The 24,566-nt window shown below is 39.9% G+C and overlaps 1 protein-coding gene across 1 annotated transcript; it reads right to left on the reverse strand.

Annotated features, from left to right (window-relative positions):
* Positions 1–937: 937 nt before the first annotated feature.
* On the reverse strand, positions 938–6,532 carry BMP15 (bone morphogenetic protein 15). The gene is made up of 2 exons (XM_019417522.2): positions 6,208–6,532; positions 938–1,794 (listed from the first exon to the last, which is right to left on the reverse strand). The coding sequence occupies exons 1-2, from the start codon at positions 6,530–6,532 to the stop codon at positions 938–940; spliced, it is 1,182 nt and encodes a 393-aa protein (XP_019273067.2).
* Between the last annotated feature and the right edge of the window lie 18,034 nt (positions 6,533–24,566).

Below are 24,566 nucleotides of genomic sequence, written 5' to 3' on the forward strand. Positions count from 1 at the left end.
CCTCCACCCCCAACCAGGGCAAGGCATAGCCTCAGAGCTACCAGGGAGCTTTCTTTGTGGGATAATTAACAAGAATTTAAGTGTTATATAAAATAACGTCCTGTGAAATCCATTGTTCCCTAGAAAGTTTAAAATAACTCTCCCATACATAATCCTAATCAGCAATGACGGCTCTCCCTCTCTTCACCATAGCTGCAGATGGTTTTGAAAAGACTATCCTCTCAGCTCCATACTCAAGTTTTCCCTTTGGCCTTATTAAGGGCTGTTCTCACCAGAGGATAGGAAGAGATCCCAGGTACTTTCCCCAGGTTCAGAGGCTGAGAGGAAAATCCCTGATATCTTAGAAAAAAAAAATATTCCTTCTGCTTCCCTCCAAAGATTTTAATGGAGATTATTGCTTAAACATTTTTTTAATCCATCTGAGGAAAGTTAGTTTTAGATCCAGAAGGCAATGCAAACAGAAACAGGCACTCTTTCAGATTAGGTACTAGTTTTGAGGGTACAGGAGGCAAGACAGAGGAGTATAAAATCTCAAGTGGCTTTCTTAGCCCAAAATCTTCTAGAAAGCCTCAAAAGATGGATACTAGGAAGGTTTCACCTTTGCAGGCCTTGGTAGGACCATTCCAAAAGTTCTACTGTCATGGACTGGTGACTTTTGACAAGGTCACAATAAAAAAAGATGGGTATCTCCAAATGAACATCTTTAAGGGCTCTAATGGTGAAAATGTACAAATGCTTGGACTCAGAACTGTTTGTATAAAGTGAGGACCTCATACATGGGGGAAGAGACTTAACAACACCGTAAGGAATGGAACCCACAATAGGTAGAAGATCACAGATAGAACACCACTTGCAGCCTTAACATTGATATTTGTTTTGTTATGTTAAACTCTTTTCCAATTCCTCAGGAAACCTGAGCTAGCTTTACCCTTTGCTGTCACCTGCATGTGCAGGACTGGGCAATCATATCTTCATACTCCTTATACAAGATACTCCCATTTGCTTCAACCAGAAGGATGCTAATGGGAACATACTTGTATGGAACACAGGAGGGCTGAGGGATGCTCTGGTCTACCAGCTCATTGACAAGGTTCTGGATAATGGCATGATTAGGGGAATTAAGACCATAGTGTAATACGCGAGGGCAGATTCCCTTACAGTAGTTTGGAGTATATAGATGGGGAGCAATAATCCAGTGATCCCAGCCCAGCTGATGGAAGCTGACTTGGAAAGGGTGGAGGGAACACTGGTTACTTTTAAGCCCATCATGTTCCCTGAAGGGACCAGAGACCCCAGATGTGATACTGTCTGTTTGCCGGGCCCTCCGCAAGAGGAGAGAAGAGTCATCGTCCATGAATTCCTCCAGGCCTCTGGGGAGAAGTTTGGCCTTCTGAACACTTTCATGAGTATCATTGAAGTAGAGTAACAAAAATGCAGTGTCCAAGGATGAAGTTCCATGCCACTGAAGCTCAAGAATGTCACTACCTTTTTGTTGCTGGCACATGAAGTGGAGTCGTAGAACCCTGCGCCCCTTCTTATTCCAGAGCCTTTGAACATGTTGTGTGATATCCATCTCTGTCCAAGCTTTAGACAGCATGGAAGGCTTTGAGGAATATCCTCCTGAAGAAGGAAAATGGTTGGTTGGGCCTTTCTGGACCCAGGGCTCCACATGGCAGGAGAGATGGAAACGAGCTAGGTGGAGCTGATGGCGATAAACCACAGTGGCTTGGACCAGTTGGTATGCTACCCGGTTCGGTCTCAGAGGAAAGTCCAGGGTCTGTATATTCCAGGGGCCTTCAACAGCAAGAGAGAACAAGAGTAGAAGTTTAACTTCTTATCTCCTAGCCTGAGTCTCCTTCACAAACCTGCTCATTGCAAACTGACAGCTGCAAGCAGCCCTAAAAATAAAGCAAGATCATGATAATCACCATCATTTGTTGAGCATTTACTATTAGATGTTTAATACATTACCTCTTTAATCTGCAACAGCCTTATGAGATAGTAATTATTCCCATATCCTTTAGACATGCATGAATTAAGAATTAGTTCTCCTGTCATATTATACAAATGTAACTTTGAGGTAACAATCCAATATTGGGGGCTATCTATGGCCTGCCATCAATTCGAATGTGGGGCCAAGATGCCAAAAAGTAATTTTGTCTACTTACCCCTAGTGAGGGCAGCTGTTTTGCCATTTCTATCTTCTATGTTAAGAATTGTTTCCTGAGCAGCTGTTCCTTCTTAAACCATTTCCCCCTTAACCCTCAGTCTCTCCCTTGTTCATTACTTACTGGAAATTATTCTTCATGTACCACATTAATTGTACTGCAGTTCCCCAAATACCATTTTCAACAAGGTCTTGTCCTATAAATGTTTTGTTTCCTAAGAATTCTACTAGAAACTGAAAGCCTTTTGGCGATTAAGTTTTAATCCAAACTGTAATGCTGACACCTAGTGGCCAAGGGTTGGTCTGGGGCTGAAATGCTCTGAATTTCTGTATCTTCTGGAAAAGATCAAGAGCAAAGATTACAAAAACCAGGCATTGCAGGAAAAAGCCTCCTTTTATCTTCAAACACCTTATCGCTAAACATTTGCATGTTAATTTTCATATTATTTACCTAAGCTTCCTTCTTCACTGAATCCACAAGCTTGGATTCTTCAGTAGGCCTGGAATGGTCAACGTAGAAGTGTTTTCAAGGTCTTGAAACATCAGGATAATTTTTCAAAGTTCAGATTCAACTCATGCTTAATACACCCTTAAGTTTGGGGCACTGGACATCATTCACACAATTCCCAAGCCAGGCTTCTATTTGCTTTCTCAAGTTATTCTACACTCCCATCCTATAATCATCTTTCCAAGAGGCCCACCAATACACCTGCCCCACCCTGCCTAAAAAGGTGCCCAACCCAACCTCTAGCAGGCTGTCTGGTGAGGAACTGCCCTTTACTTTCAGGCCTTGAAATCACATTTCCTGAAGCATGGTGGAGTAGTTAGGAATCAGAGCTAGGAAGGGTCTGCTCAGACCTTTTCAGGGAAATGACTGACTTACACATCCTGTGTGATTGAACCTGGCATATTTCTGCAGACAAGCTCAATTCAGCTGGGTCATCTCCTAATGGAGACTTGTGGCTGGATGTTCTTGTCCTCTATTTCTGGATCCTTTCCAGATTCCCTAGATGCCAGTACGTCCCACGGTGAGACCAGGATAGTGGCCTAATTCTAGGCATCCTCATCTAGCCCCATATAATCTGTACAAACTTGATTTGTGCAGCTTTCTGCTGCACTCAGAATGAATTCCAGATTCCTTATAATAGCCTACAAGTCCCTGCCTCTCCTCAGCCTCCTTTCCTGCCACTCTCACACAATGCTAAGTTCCAGTCATACTGATCTTCCTTCTGATCTTCAAGTCAGACAAGCTTGTTTCCACCTCCTAGGCCTTTGCATACATGGTTTCCTCTGCCTAAATCAGACTTCTCTCTGCCCTTCCCATGCCTAGCTTATTTTACAGACCTCAGCTCAAATGTCACCTCTTCAAAGATGCATTCCATGACAATCCCATGTAAAGGAAGGATTTATTATTTTCTAGCAAAACAAATTATTTCATTATTTGAGAACACTTAACCATGATTTGCAATTACCAGTGTTTACTTATCTGTCTCACCCATGAAAACTGTACCTGTCTTGATCATATCTGTATGTCAGCATGTAAAACTGTGCCTATCCCTCTGTAGGTGTTAAGTATTTATTGAGTGAATCTCCACCCACGCCAAGCTATTTTCTCTTTCCTTAATCAGAATGCATATCTCTGCCTCTATGCACAGTCTCCTTCCTCCTTCCTCAAGGTCCATCTCAAATATTAGCTCTTCAGTGAAGTCTTTCACTGTCTTGCTGCTTCCCCTTCCTGGCTTTAAGCAGTGACCTATTTCTTCTTTCTTGTCCTGGGAGACCTACTGCTTATCCTTGTCAAAGCATTTGTTATGCTTTAACACTATGATGTGATTATTTATCTATACCAACTTGATGGGAGCTCTCAGAGGTCAGGGAAACAGTTATTTGCCTCTTTAGACCCAACCCAAAGAGTGCCTGGCACTCAATTAAAATCTGTTGAGTAAGCACAGCAGGATGTTTAAAAGCACAAACTCTAGAGCCCAAAATCCTGGATTTGACACTCAGCTCTACCAATTACTAGCTGTGTTATATTGAGTAAGTTACTCTGAATCTCAGTTTCTTTTCCTATAAAATTATTATGTTAATAATACCTACCTTATATGATCGTGCAGAGGATTAATGAAGATAATGTTTGTGAAGTACTTTGCCCAATGCCTGGAACATAGCAAGCTCACAGTAAAGATTAGCTAGGGGAATATTGGTTGTTTCACTTAAAGGAGGGAGTGTAAACTACCGAAAGCCCAAAATTGATCTCACCAGGTTCTCAAGATTTCCTTGAAGTCGATGCTTTCTGCATTCCCTAGAGAGCCCTGCACTTCAGAAGCTCACTGGTTTCCTGGAACAGTATCTAACAAAGATATTTTTTAAATCAAGCATGATGGGAACAAAGAAAATTCCAAAATACCTTTGGTACCGAAAACCCAAGTAGCAACATGGCCTTAATAGAAAAACTGCTTGGTATTCAAGGATATCTAAACACTTGAGAAGTTATGAGTAGACTTTAGAATCAGGCAGACTTGACCTCATTTTTTTTTTAATTTTTTTTATTTTTTAATATATGAAATTTACTGTCAAATTGGTTTCCATACAACACCCAGTGCTCATCCCAAAAGGTGCCCTCCTCAATACCCATCACCCACCCTGTCCTCCCTCCCACCCTGCCCTCCCTCCCACCCCCCATCAACCCTCAGTTTGTTCTCAGTTTTTAACAGTCTCTAATGCTTTGGCTCTCTCCCACTCTAACCTCTTTTTTTTTTTTTTTCCTTCCCCTCCCCCATGGGTTTCTGTTATGTTTCTCAGGATCCACATAAGAGTGAAACCATATGGTATCTGTCTTTCTCTGTATGGCTTATTTCACTTAGCATCACACTCTCCAGTTCCATCCATGTTGCTACAAAAGGCCATATTTCATTTTTTCTCATTGCCACGTAGTATTCCATTGTGTATATAAACCACAGTTTCTTTATCCATTCATCAGTTGATGGACATTTAGGCTCTTTACATAATTTGGCTATTGTTGAGAGTGCCGCTATAAACATTGGGGTACAGGTGCCCCTATGCATCAGTACTCCTGTATCCCTTGGATAAATTCCTAGCAGTGCTATTGCTGGGTCATAGGGTAGGTCTATTTTTAATTTTCTGAGGAACCTCCACACTGCTTTCCAGAGCGGCTGCACCAATTTGCATTCCCACCAACAGTGCAAGAGGGTTCCTGTTTCTCCACATCCTCTCCAGCATCTATAGTCTCCTGATTTCTTCATTTTGGCCACTCTGACTGGCGTGAGGTGGTATCTGAGTGTGGTTTTGATTTGTATTTCCCCGATAAGGAGCGACGTTGAACATCTTTTCATGTGCCTGTTGGCCATCCGGATGTCTTCTTTAGAGAAGTGTCTATTCATGTTTTCAGGCAGACTTGACCTCAAATCCTACCTCTGTCACCCACTGTCTATGTGAACTTTGCAAGTTATTTGCCCTCTCTGTGCTTTAGTTTTTATCTTTAAAAATTAGGCTAATTGCTCCATGACAGCTAATGGTAATAGTCGTTCTTAAGGATTATATACAACAGCAGATGTTCACCTAACTAGGTATACAGATCTTTGGATGTTAATTTGGTTCTGTCCATTCTTACAAATTTCCCCAACTCAGCATCCTGTACTCTTTGCTCTTATAAGAATAAAACCACACATAAACAGCCCTCTACAAGAATACATAGTAGTATTTCTCAATTATAGTTTTCAGTGACATAAACAATAAGACTTTGTTTGAAAGATAGGAGCTGACATATCATTCAGTTGTCCTGGGGTCTGAGAGAGATTCCTCAGGTAGGGCCCAAGGCAATCTGTTCTCAAACCGGGGCCCTAAAGGGAAGCAGGTTTGGAGCTAGCTTCTCCCAACTTTTCCATCCTTTGAAATCTAAGCCTGAGAAACAAATCACCCACCAGGCAATGAAGCCTGATCGTAAACTCACAGATCCCCTTTCCCTACACTCTTTTCCCCCATTTCTCTTCCCTCCAGGACAGTATGGTATAATAACTCACCTCTGAGAGGCCTCGCTACATCAGCCAAGGGTCTCACCAGCCTCACCATGGTGGCCCCAATGGTGCGGTTCTCTCTAGGGCGCCCACGTGCATCAGCTGAACGCTGGTACAACTCCAGCATGTACCGCAAAGGATGCCCTAGGACAGGTGGCTTCCTCTGCTGCTTGCCAGGAGCTCCTTCCAGCAGCTCCCGAATCAGGGGCAAGGAAGGGGCATCAGCCATGAGGGCATTAGAGGGCTGCCCTATCTTTGCCATTTGGACCCCATGTTCCATAAAAAGCACCAGTCCCCAAAGAAGGATTCCAACGATGCTGAGACAGGCCATCTCAAAAGGTGTGCTGTTCAGCAACACGCTGTATCCCAAGCCCAAAGGATGTCGCTCTGAGTCTTTCCTTTCACATAGGTAAGCGCATCTGGCTCCAAACCACAAAAGATAGGGAGAGAAAAAAATGAAAGGCAAGCAGATAGGCCCTATGTTGATTCCTCTGGGAGGATTTCTGGACAGAAGGAGGTCTCTTAACTTGGCCTCTTTGCATCAAAACAAACAGAAACAACAGGTGGGACAATGCAGCATATCCTTCCTGCTCTTCAGGGCAGGGAACAAGATAGCACTTACTCGGATGCTGAGGTAACCTTAAAGAAGAGGTCCATTCCAGGACCTGCTCCCTTACCTTATCCACTAGGATGGAAAAAAAAAAAAACACAACCCTTGCTTGCTGTGCTCCACAGCTTTAAAGGTAGTTTCTTAATTAGTCCTTAAAGGGCCAGAGACCTCTTGCTCCCATCCCACTTTCACTTTCCCATCCCACTTTCATGTAGCGCTTCCTCTAATGCATTGTTTCCCAAAATGTGGTCTGCTATTGACTTACAGTGAAACTATCTGGGGTTATTGTTAAGAATGCAGACTCCTGGGTCCAGACCAAAACATGGACTCTCTGGAGCTGAGGTCCAAAAATCTGAATCTTAACAAATGCTCCAAGAAGTTTCTATGAACACTAAAATGTGGAAACCACTGTGAGTGTGGCTCCTGAAACTTGAAGAAGATGCCTCAACAGTGGTTTTCAATCTTAGCTATACATTGGGATCATCTGGGGAGCTTTAACTATTACAGATGCCTGGGTACCATCCTCGGTGATTCTGATATAGTGGGTCTGGGCTGTTAGTAGGGCATCAGGATTTTTTTAGACTTCTGCAGGTGATTCTAATGTGCAGCCAAGTTTGACAACTCTGATTTAGAATTTCTGGTTTACCATGGAAGGTATTGAGATCCTAAGTGTGCTACATCAGAGAAGCCTGGGGGCAGTGGAAGATGAGTCTGTGGAAGGTGGCTGGGAGCTCATCTCACTTTACTAGTTAATGGAAGCAGTAGGCTGGACCTGTTAGTTAAGGCTGCCCCAGACCAGGATTCTACAAACAATGGTAGGTGTAGTCCTGGCCATCTCCAAGTAGAAGCAGTTTATTGGGGGCTCTAAGAAGGTTGGGCAGGAGGTCAAAACATGAATCTAGGAGATGATGAAGCTGACCTGGTTTATGGGAGACCTTTACTTCATACCAAGAATATCTATGGGTAGGTAGCACTATTGTGTAACAGGTATAGACTTTGTAATCACGTAGACCTGTATTTGAATTGTGATTCTGCCTCTTCTCCGCTGTAATTTAACCTTTCCAAGGCAAATCTTTCATTTCCCTGAGCCTCAGTCTCCTTATCTGTAAAATAAGGATAATATGTTTTATCTCACAAGTTGTTGTGAGGATACAGGAAATAATTTATGTTAATTACATAAAACCTAGATACATGATATATCGTTACATGCTTGAAATTATTTGCTCCCTTCTTCTGTTTTTACTAACATGGCCTTGGTCCCTGGCATGTACTATAAAACAAAAAGCGGGATAATGGGTACTTTGGGTCTGGAGTCAAATCCCAACTCAACAACCCATTAGGTGAGTGAATTTAAGCAAGGTTTCTCCCAGCCTGAGTTTCTTCATCTGTACTGCTGGCTCCCTCAAAGAGTTGGTGTTGTGTGTTGTACTGTGTACATTTGTATTGTATGCAATAATATATAAGTAAAAGATATAAACAGATGATTCACAGTAGGCAAAACATGAATAGTCAAAATATATGAAAATATGTAATGCAAATCAGAAAAATGCAATTTAAAACCACATAAGATATGATTTCACACCCTTTGGATTGGCAGCGTATTAAAAGACTGACGCTGTTAAGTTCAGGTGAGAATATAGAACACTGTTAACTCTCTTACACTGCTGGCTGGGATGTGACTTGGTACAATCATTTTAGAGAGTAATTTGGCATTATCTCTAGTAAGGTTGAAGATGTATAATTCAGCAATACTATTGATAGAGCAGTAGCTTTTAGACATTTTTGTCTGTGACTCACAGGAATAATTACATCTTATATTGCAACCCAATACAAACATAAGCACACACACTCACATATACCTGATGTAAACATTTCCTGAAACAATACGTATCCTTACAACATAGTGGGAAGGGTAGTATATCATGATGGGTAAGAATATGGCTCTGGAGCCAGAATCCTAAGTTTAAAATCCACCTCCACTACTTACTAGTCTAACCTTGGGCAAGTTACTCAATTCTGTGTCTCAGTTTCCTCATGTGCTAATTGGAAACAATAGCCCCTCCATTGTTTCAATTTTCTAATATATAAAATGGGAGTAATAAAAATACTTGCCTCACAAGATTTTTTTTTTTTTGAGTATTAAATGAGTTAACACATGTAAGGCACTTAAAACAGTGCCTGGCACAAAGTATTAGACACAGATTAATTATTACATTTGATGCAATTTGTGCTCTCCAGAAAGCGGGGCTCACCCTGATGGCCTAGTTCTGGCTTTATGAGCTATGGAGCTCTGGCTTTATAAAGCCTCCCTGCCCTCCATGTCCTCACTACTTCTTCTTGCTCTCTTATGCCCTTCTCTGCCTCCCCAGCATTCTCTTTGGCCCTTGACCTCTGTTTGCTACCACTTTAAACTTCCTATCTTTCTATCCAACATAACTAAATAAAACAAGTTGTCAGGACAACTAGCAAAGGGTCTATCTAAGGGTTTGGGGCACAGTTTTCTTTGATGTTTCAGTGGTATTGCATTGGGATTACATCCGTCAAGAACATTTTTCTGACATCTCTTAGTGAAATATTGATACAGGACCAAAAGAAATAAAAAGAGACAACATATTACACAGAGAAGAGCATTATTTGGGTTTGAATTTCTGGTTCTGCTATTTTTTGGCCATTGCTTAACCTTCTCTATATCTCAGCTTTCTTAACTATAAATTGGAGATATTCTTTAACCTTCTGGAGTTGTGGTGCAATTTAAATGAGACAGTATATATTAAGTATCTAGCACATATATAATCCTAAATAAATGGTAAATTTTATCATTAATAGCCTGTGATTTTTGAAGTATATGTAAAGCATACTTGACCAAAGGAAATATCTGGTCAGCATCCTTCTAAAGTTCAGCTGAATTTTTATTCCATTCCTCTCTCTACCAGGGCTTCAGGAGACTCACCTGATTGAACAGGTCAGCTTTCCCATTTTCAGAAACAGATTCAATTTCTTATTTCAGAAAAATATCCAAAAATCAACTCCATTCTTACCACCAAAATTGAAAGAAGTTGATGTGATTATTTTCTAGAAATACCCCCCTGCTGGGCCCAATGTATGCTACTTCCCCAAAACCCCAGAAGAGGGCACCCACTGTCTTTCCAGCCTTATGATTGGAGAAGTAGGATGGGGTGAAAGGGCAGATTATAGGTGATTGGAACAGAATCTTCTAAACATATTTACCAGCCCCTTCTGTTTTAGCAGGAAGCCAGTATGTGAAAACATGATTTTTGTTATAGATTGGAGAGTTTAGGAAGTTATTACTGACATGACAAAAGAGGTTCTTGACATAGCAAAATGAGCCACCACAAGTTGCTTTAAGCAGCAGAAACCCCTCTTAATGTACAGTGAGGGTTAACTTTTCAAACAATAATGTGATGGTACACTGGTAAAATGCATGATGTTTACAAAAGAATAGATTCTTATCCATCTTTGGGGAGCATGGCTGTTCCATAAAATATACATGTATAATGCACTCCTTGTTTTACATGATTATAATTCACATTTTCTTGCAATTTTATTCATTTGGGAAATACCTAATAGGCATCTTCTATGTGGTTGTGTTAGGTGTTAAGGGTGCAGGCCTATAGCCAGACTGCTTGGGTTCAAATTCTAGCTCTACCACTTAACTAGCTTGGTAATTTTGGGCAATTGACTTAATCTCTCTGTGCCTCAGTTTCCTTATTTAATAATAAGGATAATAAGAGCACTACTTCAGAGGAGTGTTGTGAGGATTAAGTGACTTAATGCATATAATAAGCATACGATGTTCTAGACACTATACTAGACCCTGGGAGTACAGAAATGAATAAGATGAGTCTTCTATCCTTAGCACTCCCAGTCACTGAGATAGGTTGGGAGATGGCAAAATAAAACAGATAGTTTCAATATGAAGTAGATAACAACCTTGATAGGGACATAAAAGATAGGAAATATTTCCTATAACTATGACATTTCCTCTGATTACTATTCTGAGTCTTTGAAAACTGGATCTTTTCTCTAGATGTGTTTTGTTTAAAAAGATCATTTTCCATGAAACAGGAAATATGATGTATTATATATAAATACTTATTAATTTGACACTAGAATATATCCTTTTACATATTATATATAATTTTGTCTTCATATTAACTCCATGAGTTAAGTATTATTATTATTCCCATTTACAGGTAAAGAAATTGAAGATCATAAAAGGAAACTTATCCAAGATTAAACAGCTCTCAGATGGTGAAATCTATTAGTATTTGGACCCAAGTCAGGCTGACCTCAGAGCCCCTTTCCATATCCTGTAAGTTTGTTATACAAGCTGCCAATGAACATTATCCCCTTAAGAAGACTCAGTTCTCCTATAAAGTAATCCTACAGATGTTCCTGAACAAGATGCCAAAATATAAGCTCTGTGAAGTAAAGGATCATGCCTTTCTTATTCACTGTTATAGGTGCTCAATCAATATCTGTAGAACAAATCATTGTATAATAGGAGCCTATCATTCTTTCAGAAATCTAGGCTGATGGGCATATTCTGGTGGGATGTTGTAATGTGTCCTCAGAGAAGGCTATCCTGAGTTTTGAGGTAGAACAAAGTCTGAAACAACTTTCCCCTGTGCTTCCAACTCTTTTTGGAAAAAAAAAATCATTATTACCCGTGCTAAGAAGTTCTTGTGCTTTCTCCATCCCTAAAGATGCCAGAGGCCCCAGGAAAAGAAAGGATTCCCTTTGCCATGAATGGGTAACAAGAGTCAGTGCTCAGAGCACTTGGAAATGGGCATTGCACCACCCTTCCTATCCTGAAAACTACGGAAATTCTAACTCAATTGTAATTCATTCAGATTCATACTCAAATGTAGCCAAATCAGCCTTGGGTCATGGTCTCTGCAGTAAAAAATACTTAACAAACTTCAACAGTGTTACCAAGCATTGTTTGGAGTGTATGATAATGGAACCCAGTATAACAAGGAACACATGTGCAAAGGTCCTGAAGGTGCAAAATACCTGTGTAGCCAGAACACAGAGACTGAGGGAAAGAATTCCAGGAAAGGATGGTATAATGGGTAGGAGCCAAAACATTCATGGCCTTGTAAGGACTGCTGCTAGATTTTCTGCATCTTTCAGAAATTTAAAACAAGAATGCACAAGTTAGAAAAAGATATTCTTTCTGGATGGAAATAACTCTAACATGCAGAACACAGGCTGGATTTCAGCCCCTTTGACACGGCAATTTGTGTAGTACACTAACTACACAACTCTTTGGGGCAGCCTTTTTTGTAAGGCTTTTGGCTTTCTCAGTGCTTTAGCCATATTGGCTTTATGGGTATCTTTCAATTTTTCCAACAAACCACACTATTTTTGCCTCAACACATTTGTATATACTGTCTCCTCTGCTCAGAAGGCTTTCTTTTTTGGAATGAATGAATGAATGAATGAATTTTTTTAAATGAAATTAATTGTCAAATTGGTTTCCATACAACATCTAGTACTCATCCCAACAGGTGCCCTCCTCAATGCCCATCACCCACTTTCCCCTCCCTCCCACCCTCATCAACCCTCAGTTTGTTCTCAGTTTTTGAGAGTCTCTTATGGTTTGGCTCCCTCTCTGTCTAACTTTTTTTTCCTTCACCTCCCCCATGGTCTTCTGTTAAGTTTCTCAGGATCCACGTAAGAATGAAAATATGGTATCTGTCTTTCTCTGTATGACTTATTTCACTTAGCATAACACTCTCCAGTTCCATCCACGTTGCTACAAAAGGCCATAGTTCATTCTTTCTCATTGCCACATAGTATCCCATTGTGTATATAAACCACATCCTCTTTATTCATTCATCAGTTGATGCACATTTAGGCTCTTTCCATAATTTGGGTATTGTTGAGAGTGCTGCTATAAACATTGGCGTACAAGTGCCCCTATGCATCAGTACTCCTGTATCCCTTGGGTAAATTCCTAGCAGTGCTATTGCTGGGTCATAGAGTAAGATCTATTTTTAATTTTTTGAGGAACCTCCACGCTGTATTCCAGAGTGGCTGCACCATTCTGCATTCCCACCAACAGTGCAAGAGGGTTCCCATTTCTCCACATCCCCGCCAGCATCTACAGTCTCATGCTTTGTTCATTTTAGCCACTCTGATCGGTGTGAGGTGGTATCTCAGTGTGGTTTTGACTTGTATTTCCCTGATGAGAAATGACACTGAGCATCTTTTCATGTAAGTGTTGGCCATCTGGATGTCTTCTTTAGAGAAGTGTCTATTCATGTTTTCTGCCCATTTCTTCACTGGATTATTTGTTTTCCGGGTGTGGAGTTTGGTGAGCTCTTTATAGATTTTGGATACTAGCCTTTGTCCAATATGTCATTTGCAAATATCTTTTCCCATTCCGTTGGCTGCCTTTTAGTTTTGGTCGATTGTTTCCTTTGCAGTGCAGAAGCTGTTTATCTTCATGAGGTCCCAATAGTTCATTTTTGCTTTTAATTCCCTTGCCTTTGGGGATGTGTCAAGTAAGAAATTGCTGTGGCTGAAGTCACATAGGTTTTTTCCTGCTTTCTCTTCTAGGGTTTTGATGGCTACCTGTCTCACATTCAGTACTTTATACATTTTGAGTTTGTTTTTGTGAATGGTGTAATAACGTGGTCTAGTTTCATTCTTCTGCATGTTGCTGTCCAGTTCTCCCAACACCATTTGTTAAAGACACTGTCTTTTTTCCATCAGATACTCGTTCCTGCTTTGTCAAAGATTAGTTAGCCATACATTTGTGGGTCCAATTCTAGAGTCTCTATTCTATTCCATTGCTCTATATGTCTGCTTTTTGCCAATACCATGCTACTTGACTACAGCTTTACAGTAGAAGCTAAAGTCTGGGATTGTGATGCCTCCTGCTGGGGTCTTCTTCTTCAATATTACTTAGGCTATTTAGGATCTTTTGTGGTTCAATACAAATTTTAGGATGGCATGTTCTAGCTTCGAGAAGAATGCTGGTCCAGTATTGATTGGGATTACATTGAATGTGTAGATTGCTTTGGGTAGTATTAACATTTTAACAATATTTATTCTTCCAATCCATGAGCATGGAATGTTTTTCCATTTCTTTATATCTTTTTCAATTTCCTTCATAAGCTTTCTATAGTTTTCACCATACAGATCTTTTACATCTTTGGTTAGGTTTATTCCTAGGTATTTTATGCTTCTTAGTGCAATTGTGAATGGGATCAGTTTCTTTATTTGTCTTTCTGTTGCTTCATTATTAGTGTATAAGAATGCAACTGAGAGGCTTTCATGAAGATGGTGGCGTAGGAGGACACTGGGCTCACTGCGTCCTGCAAATCACTTAGATTCCACCCACACCTGCCTAAATAACCCAGAAAAGCACCAGAAGACTAGCAGAATGGACTCTCTGGAGCCAAGCGCAGATGAGAGGCCCTCGGAAGAGGGTAGGAAGGGTGGTGAGGCGGTGCGCGCTCCACGGACTGGCGGGAGGGAGCCGGGGCAGAGGGGCGGCCTGCCGGCCAAGCAGAGCCCCCGAGTCTGGCTTGCAAAAGTGGAGGGGCCGGATGGAGTGTGTTTGGACAGCAAGCAGGACTTAACATCTGGAAGGTTATAAGCTAACAGCTCTGCTCGAGAGTGGGAGGGCTGTAGGACAATGAGAGGGAGAGTTGTTGACCCCAGACAACAGAGCTCAGATTGGTGGGGAACAAAGGCACTTGCCAGCGCCATCTCCCTCGCCCATCCCCCAGCCAAAATCCCAAAGGGAACCAGTTCCTGTCAGGGAACTGGCTTGCACAGCGCAAACACCCAAGGCTGTGCTTCTGCGGATACTTCCCTCCGGCGGTGGGTCTGACTCACCCCCGGTGCCGCAGGGCCCCTCCTGAAGCGAATCACTGAAGGAAAAGTGAGCTGAGCCTACCCCTCCCGCCCCTGTGCACCTTGCCAATCCAGCCCAGCTAATAGGCCAGATCCCCAGCACCACAAGCCTGGCAGTGTGCAAGTAGCCCAGATGGGCCACGCCACCCCACAGTGAATCCCGCCCCTAGGAGAGGGGAAGAGAAAGTACACACCAGTCTGACTGTGGCCCCAGTGGTGGGCTGGGGGCAGACATCAGGTCTGACTGTGGCCTCGCCCACTAGCGCAAGTTATTCAAGACAGCACAGAGGAAGTGCCCCGCAGTTCCTCACCACACCAGGGACTATCCAAAATGACGAAACGGAAGAATTCTCCTCAAAAGAAACTCCAGGAGTTAGCGACAGCTAATGAACTGATAAAAAAGGATTTAAACAATAAATCGGAAAGTGAATTTAGTATAATAGTCATAAAATTAATCACTGGGCTTGAAAACAGTATAAAGGATAGCAGAGAATCTATTGCTCCAGAGATTAAGGGACTAAGGAACAGCTAGGAGGAGCTAAAAAATGCTATAAATGAGCTGCAAAATAAAATGGAGACAACCACAGCTCAGATCGAAGAGGCAGAGGAGAGAATAGGTGAACTGAAAGATAAAATTATGGAAAAAGGAAGCTGAGAAAAAGAGAGATAAAAAAATCCAGGAGTATGTGGGGAAAATTAGAGAACTAAGTGATGCACTAAAGAGAAATAATCTACGCATAATTGGTATTCCAGAGGAGGAAGAGAGAGGGAAAGGTGCTGAAGGTGTACTTGAAGAAATAATAGCTGAGAACTTCCCGGATCGGGGGAAGGAAAAAGGCATTGAATCCAAGAGGCACAGAGAACTCCCTTCAGACATAACTTGAATCGATATTCTGTATGACATATCATAGGGAAACTGGCAAAATACAAGGATAAAGAGAAAATTCTGAAAGCAGCTACAGATAAACGTGCTCTAACTTATAAGGGGAGACCCATAAGACTGGTGGCAGATCTATCTACTGAAACTTGGTAGGTCAGAAAGGAACTGCAGGAAATCTTCAATGTGATAAAGAGAAAAAATATGCAGCCAAGAATCCTTTACCAGCAAATCTGTCATTTAGAATAGAAGGAGAGATAAAGGTCTTCCCAAACAAACAAAAACTGAAGGAATTCATCACCACTAAACCAGCCCTACAAGAGATCCTAATGGGGATCCTGTGAGACAAGGTACCAGAGACATCACTACAAGCATGAAACCTACAGACATCACAATGACTCTAAACTCATATCTTTCTATAATAACACTGAATGTAAATGGACTAAATATGCCAACCAAAAGACATAGGGTATCAGAATGGATCAAAAAACAAACCATCTATTTTCTGTCTACAAGAGACTCATTTTAGACCTGAGGACACCTTCAGATTGAAAGTGAGGGGATGGAGAACTATTTATCATGCTACTGGAAGTCAAAAGAGAGCTGGAGTAGCCATACTTCTATCAGACAAACTAGACTTTAAATTAAAAGCTGTAACAAGAAATTAAGAAGGGCATTATATAATAATCACAGGGTCTATCCATCAGGAAGAGCTAACAATTATAAATGTCTATGTGCCGAATACAGGAGCCCCCAAATATATCAAACAATTACTCACAAACGTGGATGGAACTGGAGAGTGTGATGCTAAGTGAAATAAGCCATACAGAGAAAGACAGATACCATATGTGTTTACTCTTATGTGGAGCTGAGAAACTTAACAGAAACCCATGGGGGAGGGTAAGGAAAAAAAAAAGAGGTTAGAGTGGGAGAGAGCCAAAGCATAAGAGACTGTTAAAAACTGAGAACAAACTGAGGGCTGATGGGGGTTGGGGGGAGGGGAGGGTGGGTGATGGGTATTGAGGAGGGCACCTTTTGGGATGAGCACTGGGTGTTGTATGGAAACCAATTTGACAATAAATTTCATATATTAAAAAAAAGAATGCAACTGATTTCTGTACGTTGATTTTGTATCCTGCGACTGTGCTGAATTCATGTATCAGTTCTAGCAGACTTTTGGTGAAGTCTGTCGGGTTTTCCATGTAATATTATGTCATCTGAAAAAAGTGAAAACTTGACTTCATCTTTGCCGATTTTGATGCCTTTGATTTCCTTTTGTTGTCTGATTGCTGATGATAGCACTTCCAACACTATGTTAAACAACAGCAATGAGAGTGGACATCCCTATCGTGTTCCTGATCTCAGGGAAAAAGCTCTCAGTTTTTCTCCATTGAGGATGATGTTAGCTGTGGACTTTTCATAAATGGCTTTTAGGTTGTTTAAGAATATTCCTTCTATCCCGACTTTCTTGAGGGTTATTAAGAAAGGATGCTGAATTTTGTCAAGTGCTTTTTCTGCAATGATTGACAAGATCATATGGTTCTTATGTTTTCTTTTATTGACGTGATGTATCACACTGATTGATTTGTGAATATTGAACCAGCCCTGCAGCCTAGGAATGAATTCCACTTCATCATGGTGAATAATTATTTTTATATGCTGTTGAATTCTATTTGCTAGCATCTTGTTGAGAATTTTTACATTCATATTCATGAGCGATATTGGCCTGTAGTTCTCTTTTTTTGCTGAGTCTCTGTCTGGTTTGGGAATCAAAGTAATGCTGGCTTCATAGATTGAGTCTGGAAATTTTCCTTCCCTTTCTTTTTTGGAACAGCTTGAGAAGGATAGGTGTTATCTCTGCTTTAAATGTCTGGTAGAACTCCCCTGGTAAGTCATCTGGTTCTGGACTTCCATTTGTTGGGAGATTTTTGATAACTGATTCAATTTCTTCACTGGTTATGGGTCGGTTCCCCATAACCAGTGTGTGGTGTTGGAAGTGTGTGGGTGCTTAGGAATTTGTCCATTTCTTCCAGGTTGTCCAGTTTGTTGGCATATAATTTTTCCTAGTTTCCCCTGATAATTGCTTGTATTTGTGAGTGATTGGTTATAATAATTCCATTTTAATTCATGATTTTATCTATTTGGGTCATACCCCTTTTTGAGAAGCCTGGCTACAGGTTTATCAATTTTGTTTATTAAGAAAAAAAAAACAAATCTTGGTTTTATTGATCTACTCTACTGTTTTTTTAGATTCTATGTTGTTTATTTCTGCTTTGATCTTTATTATTTCTCTTATTCCGCCTGGTTTGGGGTATACTTGCTGTTCTGCTTCTATTTCCTTTAGGTGTGCTGTTAGATTTTGTATTGGGGATTTTTCTTCTTTGTTGAGATAGGCCTGGATTGCAATGTATTTTCCTCTCAGGACTGCCTTCGCTGCATCCCAAAGTGTTTGGATTGTTGTCTTTTCATCTTCTTTTGTTTCCATATATTTTTCAATTTCTTCTCTAATATCCTGGTTGACCCATTCATTCTTTAGTAGGATATTCTTTAAACTCCATGCTTTTGGAGGTTTTCCAGACTTTTTCCTGTGGTTGATTTCAAGTTTCATAGCATTTTTGTCTGAAAGTGTGCATGGTATAATCTCAATTATTTTATACTTATGAAGGGCTATTTTGTGACCCAGTATGTGATCTAACTTGGAGAATGTTCCATGTGCACTCGAGTAGAAAATATATTCTGTCACTTTGGGATGCAGAGTTCTAAATATATCTGTCAAGTCCATGTGATCCAATGTATCATTCAGGGCCCTTGTGTCTTTATTTATTCTGTGTCTAGATGTTCTATCCATTGTTGTAAGTGGAGTATTAAATTCCCCTGCAATTACCACATTCTTATCAATAATGTTGCTTATGATTGTGATTAATTGTGTTATATATTTGAGGGCTCCCATATTCAGCGCATAGACATTTATAATTGTTAGCTCTTCATGATGGATAGACCCTGTAATTATTCTATAATGCCCTTCTTCAACTCTTTTTACAGCCTTTAATTTAAAGTCTATTTTGTCTGATATAAGTATGGCTACTCCAGCTTTCTTTTAACTTCCAGTAGCATGATAGATAATTGTCCATTCCCTCACTTTCAATCTGAAGGTGTTCTCCGGTCTAAAATGAGTCTCTTGTAGACAGAAAATAGATGGGTCTTTTTTTTTTTTATCCACTCTGATACCCTATGTCTTTTGGTTGGTGCATTTAGTCCATTTACATTCAGTGTTATTATTGAAAGATATGGTTTTGGAGTCATTGTGATATCTGTAGGTTTCATGCTTGTAGTGGTGTCTTTGGTACTTTGTGGTCCTTGCAACATTTCTCTCAAGAGTCCCCCTTAGGATCTCTTGTAGGGCTGGTTTAGTGGTGATAAATTCCTTCATTTTTTGTTTGTTTGTATTTAAACTTTTATCTCTCCTTCTATTCTAAATGACAGACTTGCTGGATAAAGAATTCTTGACTGCATATTTTTTTCTGTTCACCACATTGAAGATTTCCTGCCATTCCTTTCTGGCCTGCCAAGTTTCTGGTGATAGGTCTGCTACTACCCTTATGTATCTACCTTTGTATGTTAAGGCCTGTTTATCCCTAGATGCTTTCAGAATTCTCTCTTTATCCTCGCATTTTGCCAGTTTCACTATGCTATGTTGTGCAGAAAATCACTTCAAATTACGTCTGAAGGGAGTTCTCTGTGCCTCTTAGATTTCAATGCCTGTTTCCTTCCCCAGATCAGGGAAGTTCTCAGCTATGATTTGTTCAAGTGCACCTTCAGCCCCTTTTCCTCTCTTCTTCTTTTGGAATTCCTAAGGTATGGATATTGTTTTGTTTGATTGTATCACTTAGTTCTCTAATTCTCTCCTCATACTCCTGGATGTTTTTAATCTCCCTTTTTCTCAGCTTCCTCTTTTTCCATAATTTTATCTTCTAATTCACCTATTCTCTCTTCTGCCTCTTCATTCCATGCCATAGCCACCTCCATTTTACTTTGCACCTCATTTATAGCATTTTTAATTCATCATGACTATTTTTTAGTCCCTTGATCTCTGTAGCAATAGATTCTCTGCTGTCCTCTATGCTTTTTTCAAGCCCATCAACTAATTTTATGACTATTCTAAATTCTTGTTCTATTATATTGCTTAAATTGGTTTTGATCAATTCATTAGCTGTCGCTAATTCCTGGAATTTCTTTTGAAGAGAATTCTTCCATTTCATCATTTTGGCTAGTTTTCTGTCCCTTATGCATTTTAAAATCTTGTTGTATGCTCTGTACCTGTGAGTTCTGCTGTATTAAAGGAGGGTCATACACTGTCCAGGGCCTGGCCCTTCAGTAGATGTTTTTTCAGGGGTTGTTACTTGCTCTCCGTTGTTGTGACTTTGGTTATTTTGTTACCCTACTTGTGATAATACTTTGGACCCTCCACCAGATGTGCTTTGATATGTTCCTTGGAGTAGCCCAAATGGGTCTTCCTTGACAGCATTAACCAGTTTAGGTAGGTGGGGTATAGTTTCAATATCATCCGGGTGCTCAGAATGCTTTCTACCCTCTCCTTCGCTAGGGTACCCCCACTGAACCTTCATATCTCAACCCAAACATCACTTCCTTGAGAAAGCTTTCCCTGAGTCTCTAGATTAGATCTAAGGAGTATTTAAAGAAGATTTACAATAAGAATGATTTCAATTAGGTCCTCAGTTATGAGTAGGATTTTAATAGGGAGAGAAAAGAAGATATACCATTCCAGGATCAATTCAGAATTTTTCAAATATTGCCTTGAAAATAGTAAGAAGGATGGGTTGAAGGCACCTTGAAAGGTCCCTTAAAGCAGGACCTGAAGAATGGTGTCCTCCCTACCACGGGATACTTAGGAAGAGTTGGGAAGTAGCTGTAAGGAACAAATTCAGATACAAGTCACACATACCGAGTATATACTGGATCCTTTGTGCATGTGTTATTTCATTAATTACAGGTTTCTGATTTACAGAAAGAGAAACTGAAGTTCAGAGCAGTTAAATGACTTATCCTGGATCACATAGGATCCAGGCAGATTTTCAGTTAGATCTCCTGACTCCAGGTCCAGAGCTTTTATCATACCCTAAAAGAGTCTGTACTTATCATCTACCATACTAAAGGCTTGGCTTCCCATTCTAGGTCTCTAGAACTTGGCTTTTAGTGTAGGGGTAGAGAAGCTTCTATCCAAATGGTCTCTACAAGAGCTCCTAATGGTGCTTCTGGGATCCTTGGTCTGGAAGGAATGTTCAAGATAGAATCTCTGGGGACAGGGATCTGAAATATAACCTTGTAAACCTTAGCATAAGTGTGCAAAATTTTAACTCTTATCATTGGTTATCGACCATATCAGTCCTAGGCAATCAGAATATTATGTTTTCTTTTAGTCAAGTAAGCAAGCAAGAGCTAAGCATAATATACTCTGAAGATCCCTTTGGCATTAGCTGGTGTAGCCTTTGGAGTTTTCAGTAATTTATGGATCAAGTCATCGATAAACAATTGACCATGTTCCCATTCTCTGGCTTCCCTCCCTCTGGTCCTAGTAATCACTTGTGCTTTCAAAATTTGATATTAAATCAATTACAGATAATGCTGCTATAAACATTGGGTGCATGTATCCCTTGAATCAGCATTTTTGTATTCTTTGCGTAAATGTCTAGTAGTGCAATTTCTGGATCATGGTAGTTCTTTTATTTTATTTAAATTCAAATTAGTTAACATACAGTATAGTATTGGTTTCAGGAGTAGAACCCAGTGACATATAAGTTTCATATAACACCCAGTGGTCATCCCAACAAGTGTCCTCCTTAATGTCTATCACCCATTTAGCCCATCCCCCACCCACCTCCCCTCCAGCAAACCTCAGTTTGTTCTCTGTATTTAAGAGTCTGTTATGGTTTTCTTCCTTTTCTATATTTATCTTATTTGTCCTTCCTTTCCCCTATGTTCATCTGGTTTGTTTCTTAAATTCCACATAGAAGTGAAATCATGTGATATTTTGTCTTTCTCTAACTTCTTCATTTAGCATAATACATTCTAGTTCTATTCATGTTGTTACAAATGACAAGATCTCATTCTTTTTGATCACCGAGTAATATTTCATTGTACATACCACATCTTCTTTATCCATTTATCTCTTTTTAACTTTTTGAGGAAACTCCATACTATTTTCCAGAGTGGATGCACTAGTTTTCATTCCCAGCAACAGTGCAAGAGTGTTTCCTTTTCTCCACATCCTTGCCAACACCTGTTGTTTTTTGTGTTGTTGATTTTAGCCATTCTGACAGGTGTGAGGTGATATCTCAGTGTAGTTTTGATTGTATTTCCCTGATGATGAATGATGTTGGCATCTTTTCATGTGTATATTGGCTATCTCTATGAATTCTTTGGAGAAATGTCTATTCATGTCTTCTGACCATTTTTTAATTGGATTATTTGGTTTTTGGGTGTTGAGTTTGATAAGTTCTTTACAGATTTTGGATACTAACCTTTATCTGTTATTTTCAAATATCTTCTCCAATTCCATAAGTTGCCTTTTAATTTTTGTTGATTGTTTCCTTTGTTGTGCAGAGCATTTTTATTTTGATGTAGTGCCAATAGTTTATTTTTGCTTTTGTTTCCCATGCCTCAGGAGACATATCTAGAAAAATGTTCCTATGACTGATGTCAAAGAGCTTACTGCCTATGTTCTCCTGTAGGATTTTTATGGTTTCATGTCTCACATTTAGGTCTTTCATCCATTTTGAATTTATTTTTGTGTATGGTATAAGGAAGTGGTCCAGTTTCATTCTGTTGTGTGTTGCTGTCCAGTTTTCCCCACAGAATTGTTGAAGAGGCTCTCTTTTTCCCATTGGATATTCGTTCCTTCTTTGTCCACAATAGCTAAATTATGGAAACAGCCCAAGTGTCCATTGACTGATGGATGGATAAAGAAGATGTGGTATATACATACAATGGAATATTACTCAGCCATGAAAAAGAATAAAACCTTGCCATTTGCAGCAACATGGATGGAGGTAAGAAGGTATTATGCTAAGTGAAATAGGTCAAACAGAGAAAGACAAATACCATATGATTTTACTCATATGTGGAATTTAAGAAACAAAACAAATGAGCAAGGGGGAAAAAAAGAGAGCTAGAGAAACCAAGAAATAGACTGTTAACTATAGAGAACAAAAAGATGGTTACCAGATGGGAGGTGGGTGGGAGAATGAGTTATGTAGGTGATGGGGCTTAAGGAGCACACTTGTGATGAGCAGTGGGTGTTACATGGAATTGTTGAGTCACACAGCCAAAACTAATATTACACTATATGTTAACTTAAATTTAAATTAAAAAACTTCAAAAAAATGATACTAAAGCAAATAAGTATGTAATTGACTTCTCACATTAGTTATTGGGAGATAGTTCTTCCCCCAAAAGTCCTACAACAACTGGTTGCATAAGTATTATTCCAGTTTCCATGGATGTCAGGTTCCCAGTAGTTGGGCATAGGTAAATATCAATGGATCCTAGGCCAGGACAACTCAGTATAAGGAAGACATTCTGGATTCTTGGTACAGAGAAGAAAGAAATTAAAAGTAGCCTCTTCAAAGACTCAGCAGCTATTCTCCTTCTTTACAGGTCAATGAGTCCTGCCCTCATCTCAAAAGCCAGTGTAAAAATTGGTCTTAGAAAGGAAGATGTACAACTTGGACCTAAGCCAAGCACTTTAGACCAACAGTGTGATGTATGAAGTTTGTTTTTTTAGAATAGTCACTTTCACTCTAAACAAATCCTTGACACTGTTCTACTGAGCAAGACAAGGCTAGAAATGCCTTTGTCTTACATTTCACTTCTGATATTGGGAGGAAAATGCACAGGTTGATGTTCTCCTTCATTGTCCATAACAAGTGTTCCCTTCCCCTACTACTATGGTAAGACTTCTAAGAGAAACCATTGCATAAACCCCCATGGACCTGGGATACAACCACTGTGGGTCATAAAGTTTGGAAGTACAGATTTCTTGTCTCAGTCTTTCCGCCTTCGGCCCTGAGTTTTACTGCTTCACTTGAACCATGAGGACAGTCCAATTCCATCTCTCATGCTGAAACTAAAAGCTGAAGAAGTAAGTAAACTTATGAAAGCCTGAATTAGTCCCTGATAAATTGGCATAAACTTGAAGACAATCCCAAATTTCAGCCAAATCGCTAATAAGACCTCAAGTTTTCTGGATTCTCAGGAAAATCTAGTGAAAATTTTTATGGTGTTGTTCTTTTTGTCTTTTCTCAGGTTAAAGAAAAGCTGATGGAAACCCCAGGGAGACGCCTTGGGGCAAAAAGAGAATGAGGGAGTATAACAGTCAGCTCCAACTTGGGAAATAATTGTAAAACTGTTTGGGAAGTTTGTTGAAAACTTCATTGAATTTTCAAAGACAATTCTCAATCTTTCAGACTATCCACTCATGAAGACCATGAAGTAGTTCCCCAAATTCAGAAGGTACTTCCTCTTTAATCGAGAAATATATGCTCTTTGAAAAAAACTTGTATTCATTCAGTCATTCATATATTCACTGAGTGAATATACATTAACTATCTTCTGTGTGTCAGTTCTCAATGTAGAGGACACCAAAGAGAACAATGATAATAGTGTTCCTGTCTTTGTGAAGTTTACAATCAAATGGGGGAGACAGTCATTATGTAGACAACCTCAAAAATGAATACATACTTAAAATTATAATGTAATGCTATGAAAGAAAATTATGGTCCACACTGGGAGCACAATCCAGTAGGAGACAAAGGTAGGTTGGAGGACCCAATTTAATCAGATGGGTCCAGGAAGGTACATCCAAGGAAGTTTCATTTAAGTTGAGATATAAAAATTGAGTAGTTGTTCACCAGGTGAAGATTTGGGAAAAGAACATCCCAGGAAGAGGATATACCAATATAAATACTC

This window comes from Panthera pardus, unplaced genomic scaffold (genome assembly GCF_024362965.1).
Source record: "Panthera pardus isolate Hobbes unplaced genomic scaffold, ASM2436296v1 HiC_scaffold_27, whole genome shotgun sequence".
Classification (NCBI taxonomy): domain Eukaryota; kingdom Metazoa; phylum Chordata; class Mammalia; order Carnivora; family Felidae; genus Panthera; species Panthera pardus.

What these genes read in the sequence shown, in the direction of transcription:
- BMP15 (XM_019417522.2), bottom strand. Translation starts at nt 6,532, where the DNA reads ATGGCCTGTCTCAGCATCGTTGGAATCCTTCTTTGGGGACTGGTGCTT. An exon ending in TGTAGCGAGGCCTCTCAGAG is followed by an intron (nt 1,795 to 6,207) that starts GTGAGTTATTAT and finishes TTGCTGTTGAAG; the next exon opens with GCCCCTGGAATATACAGACC.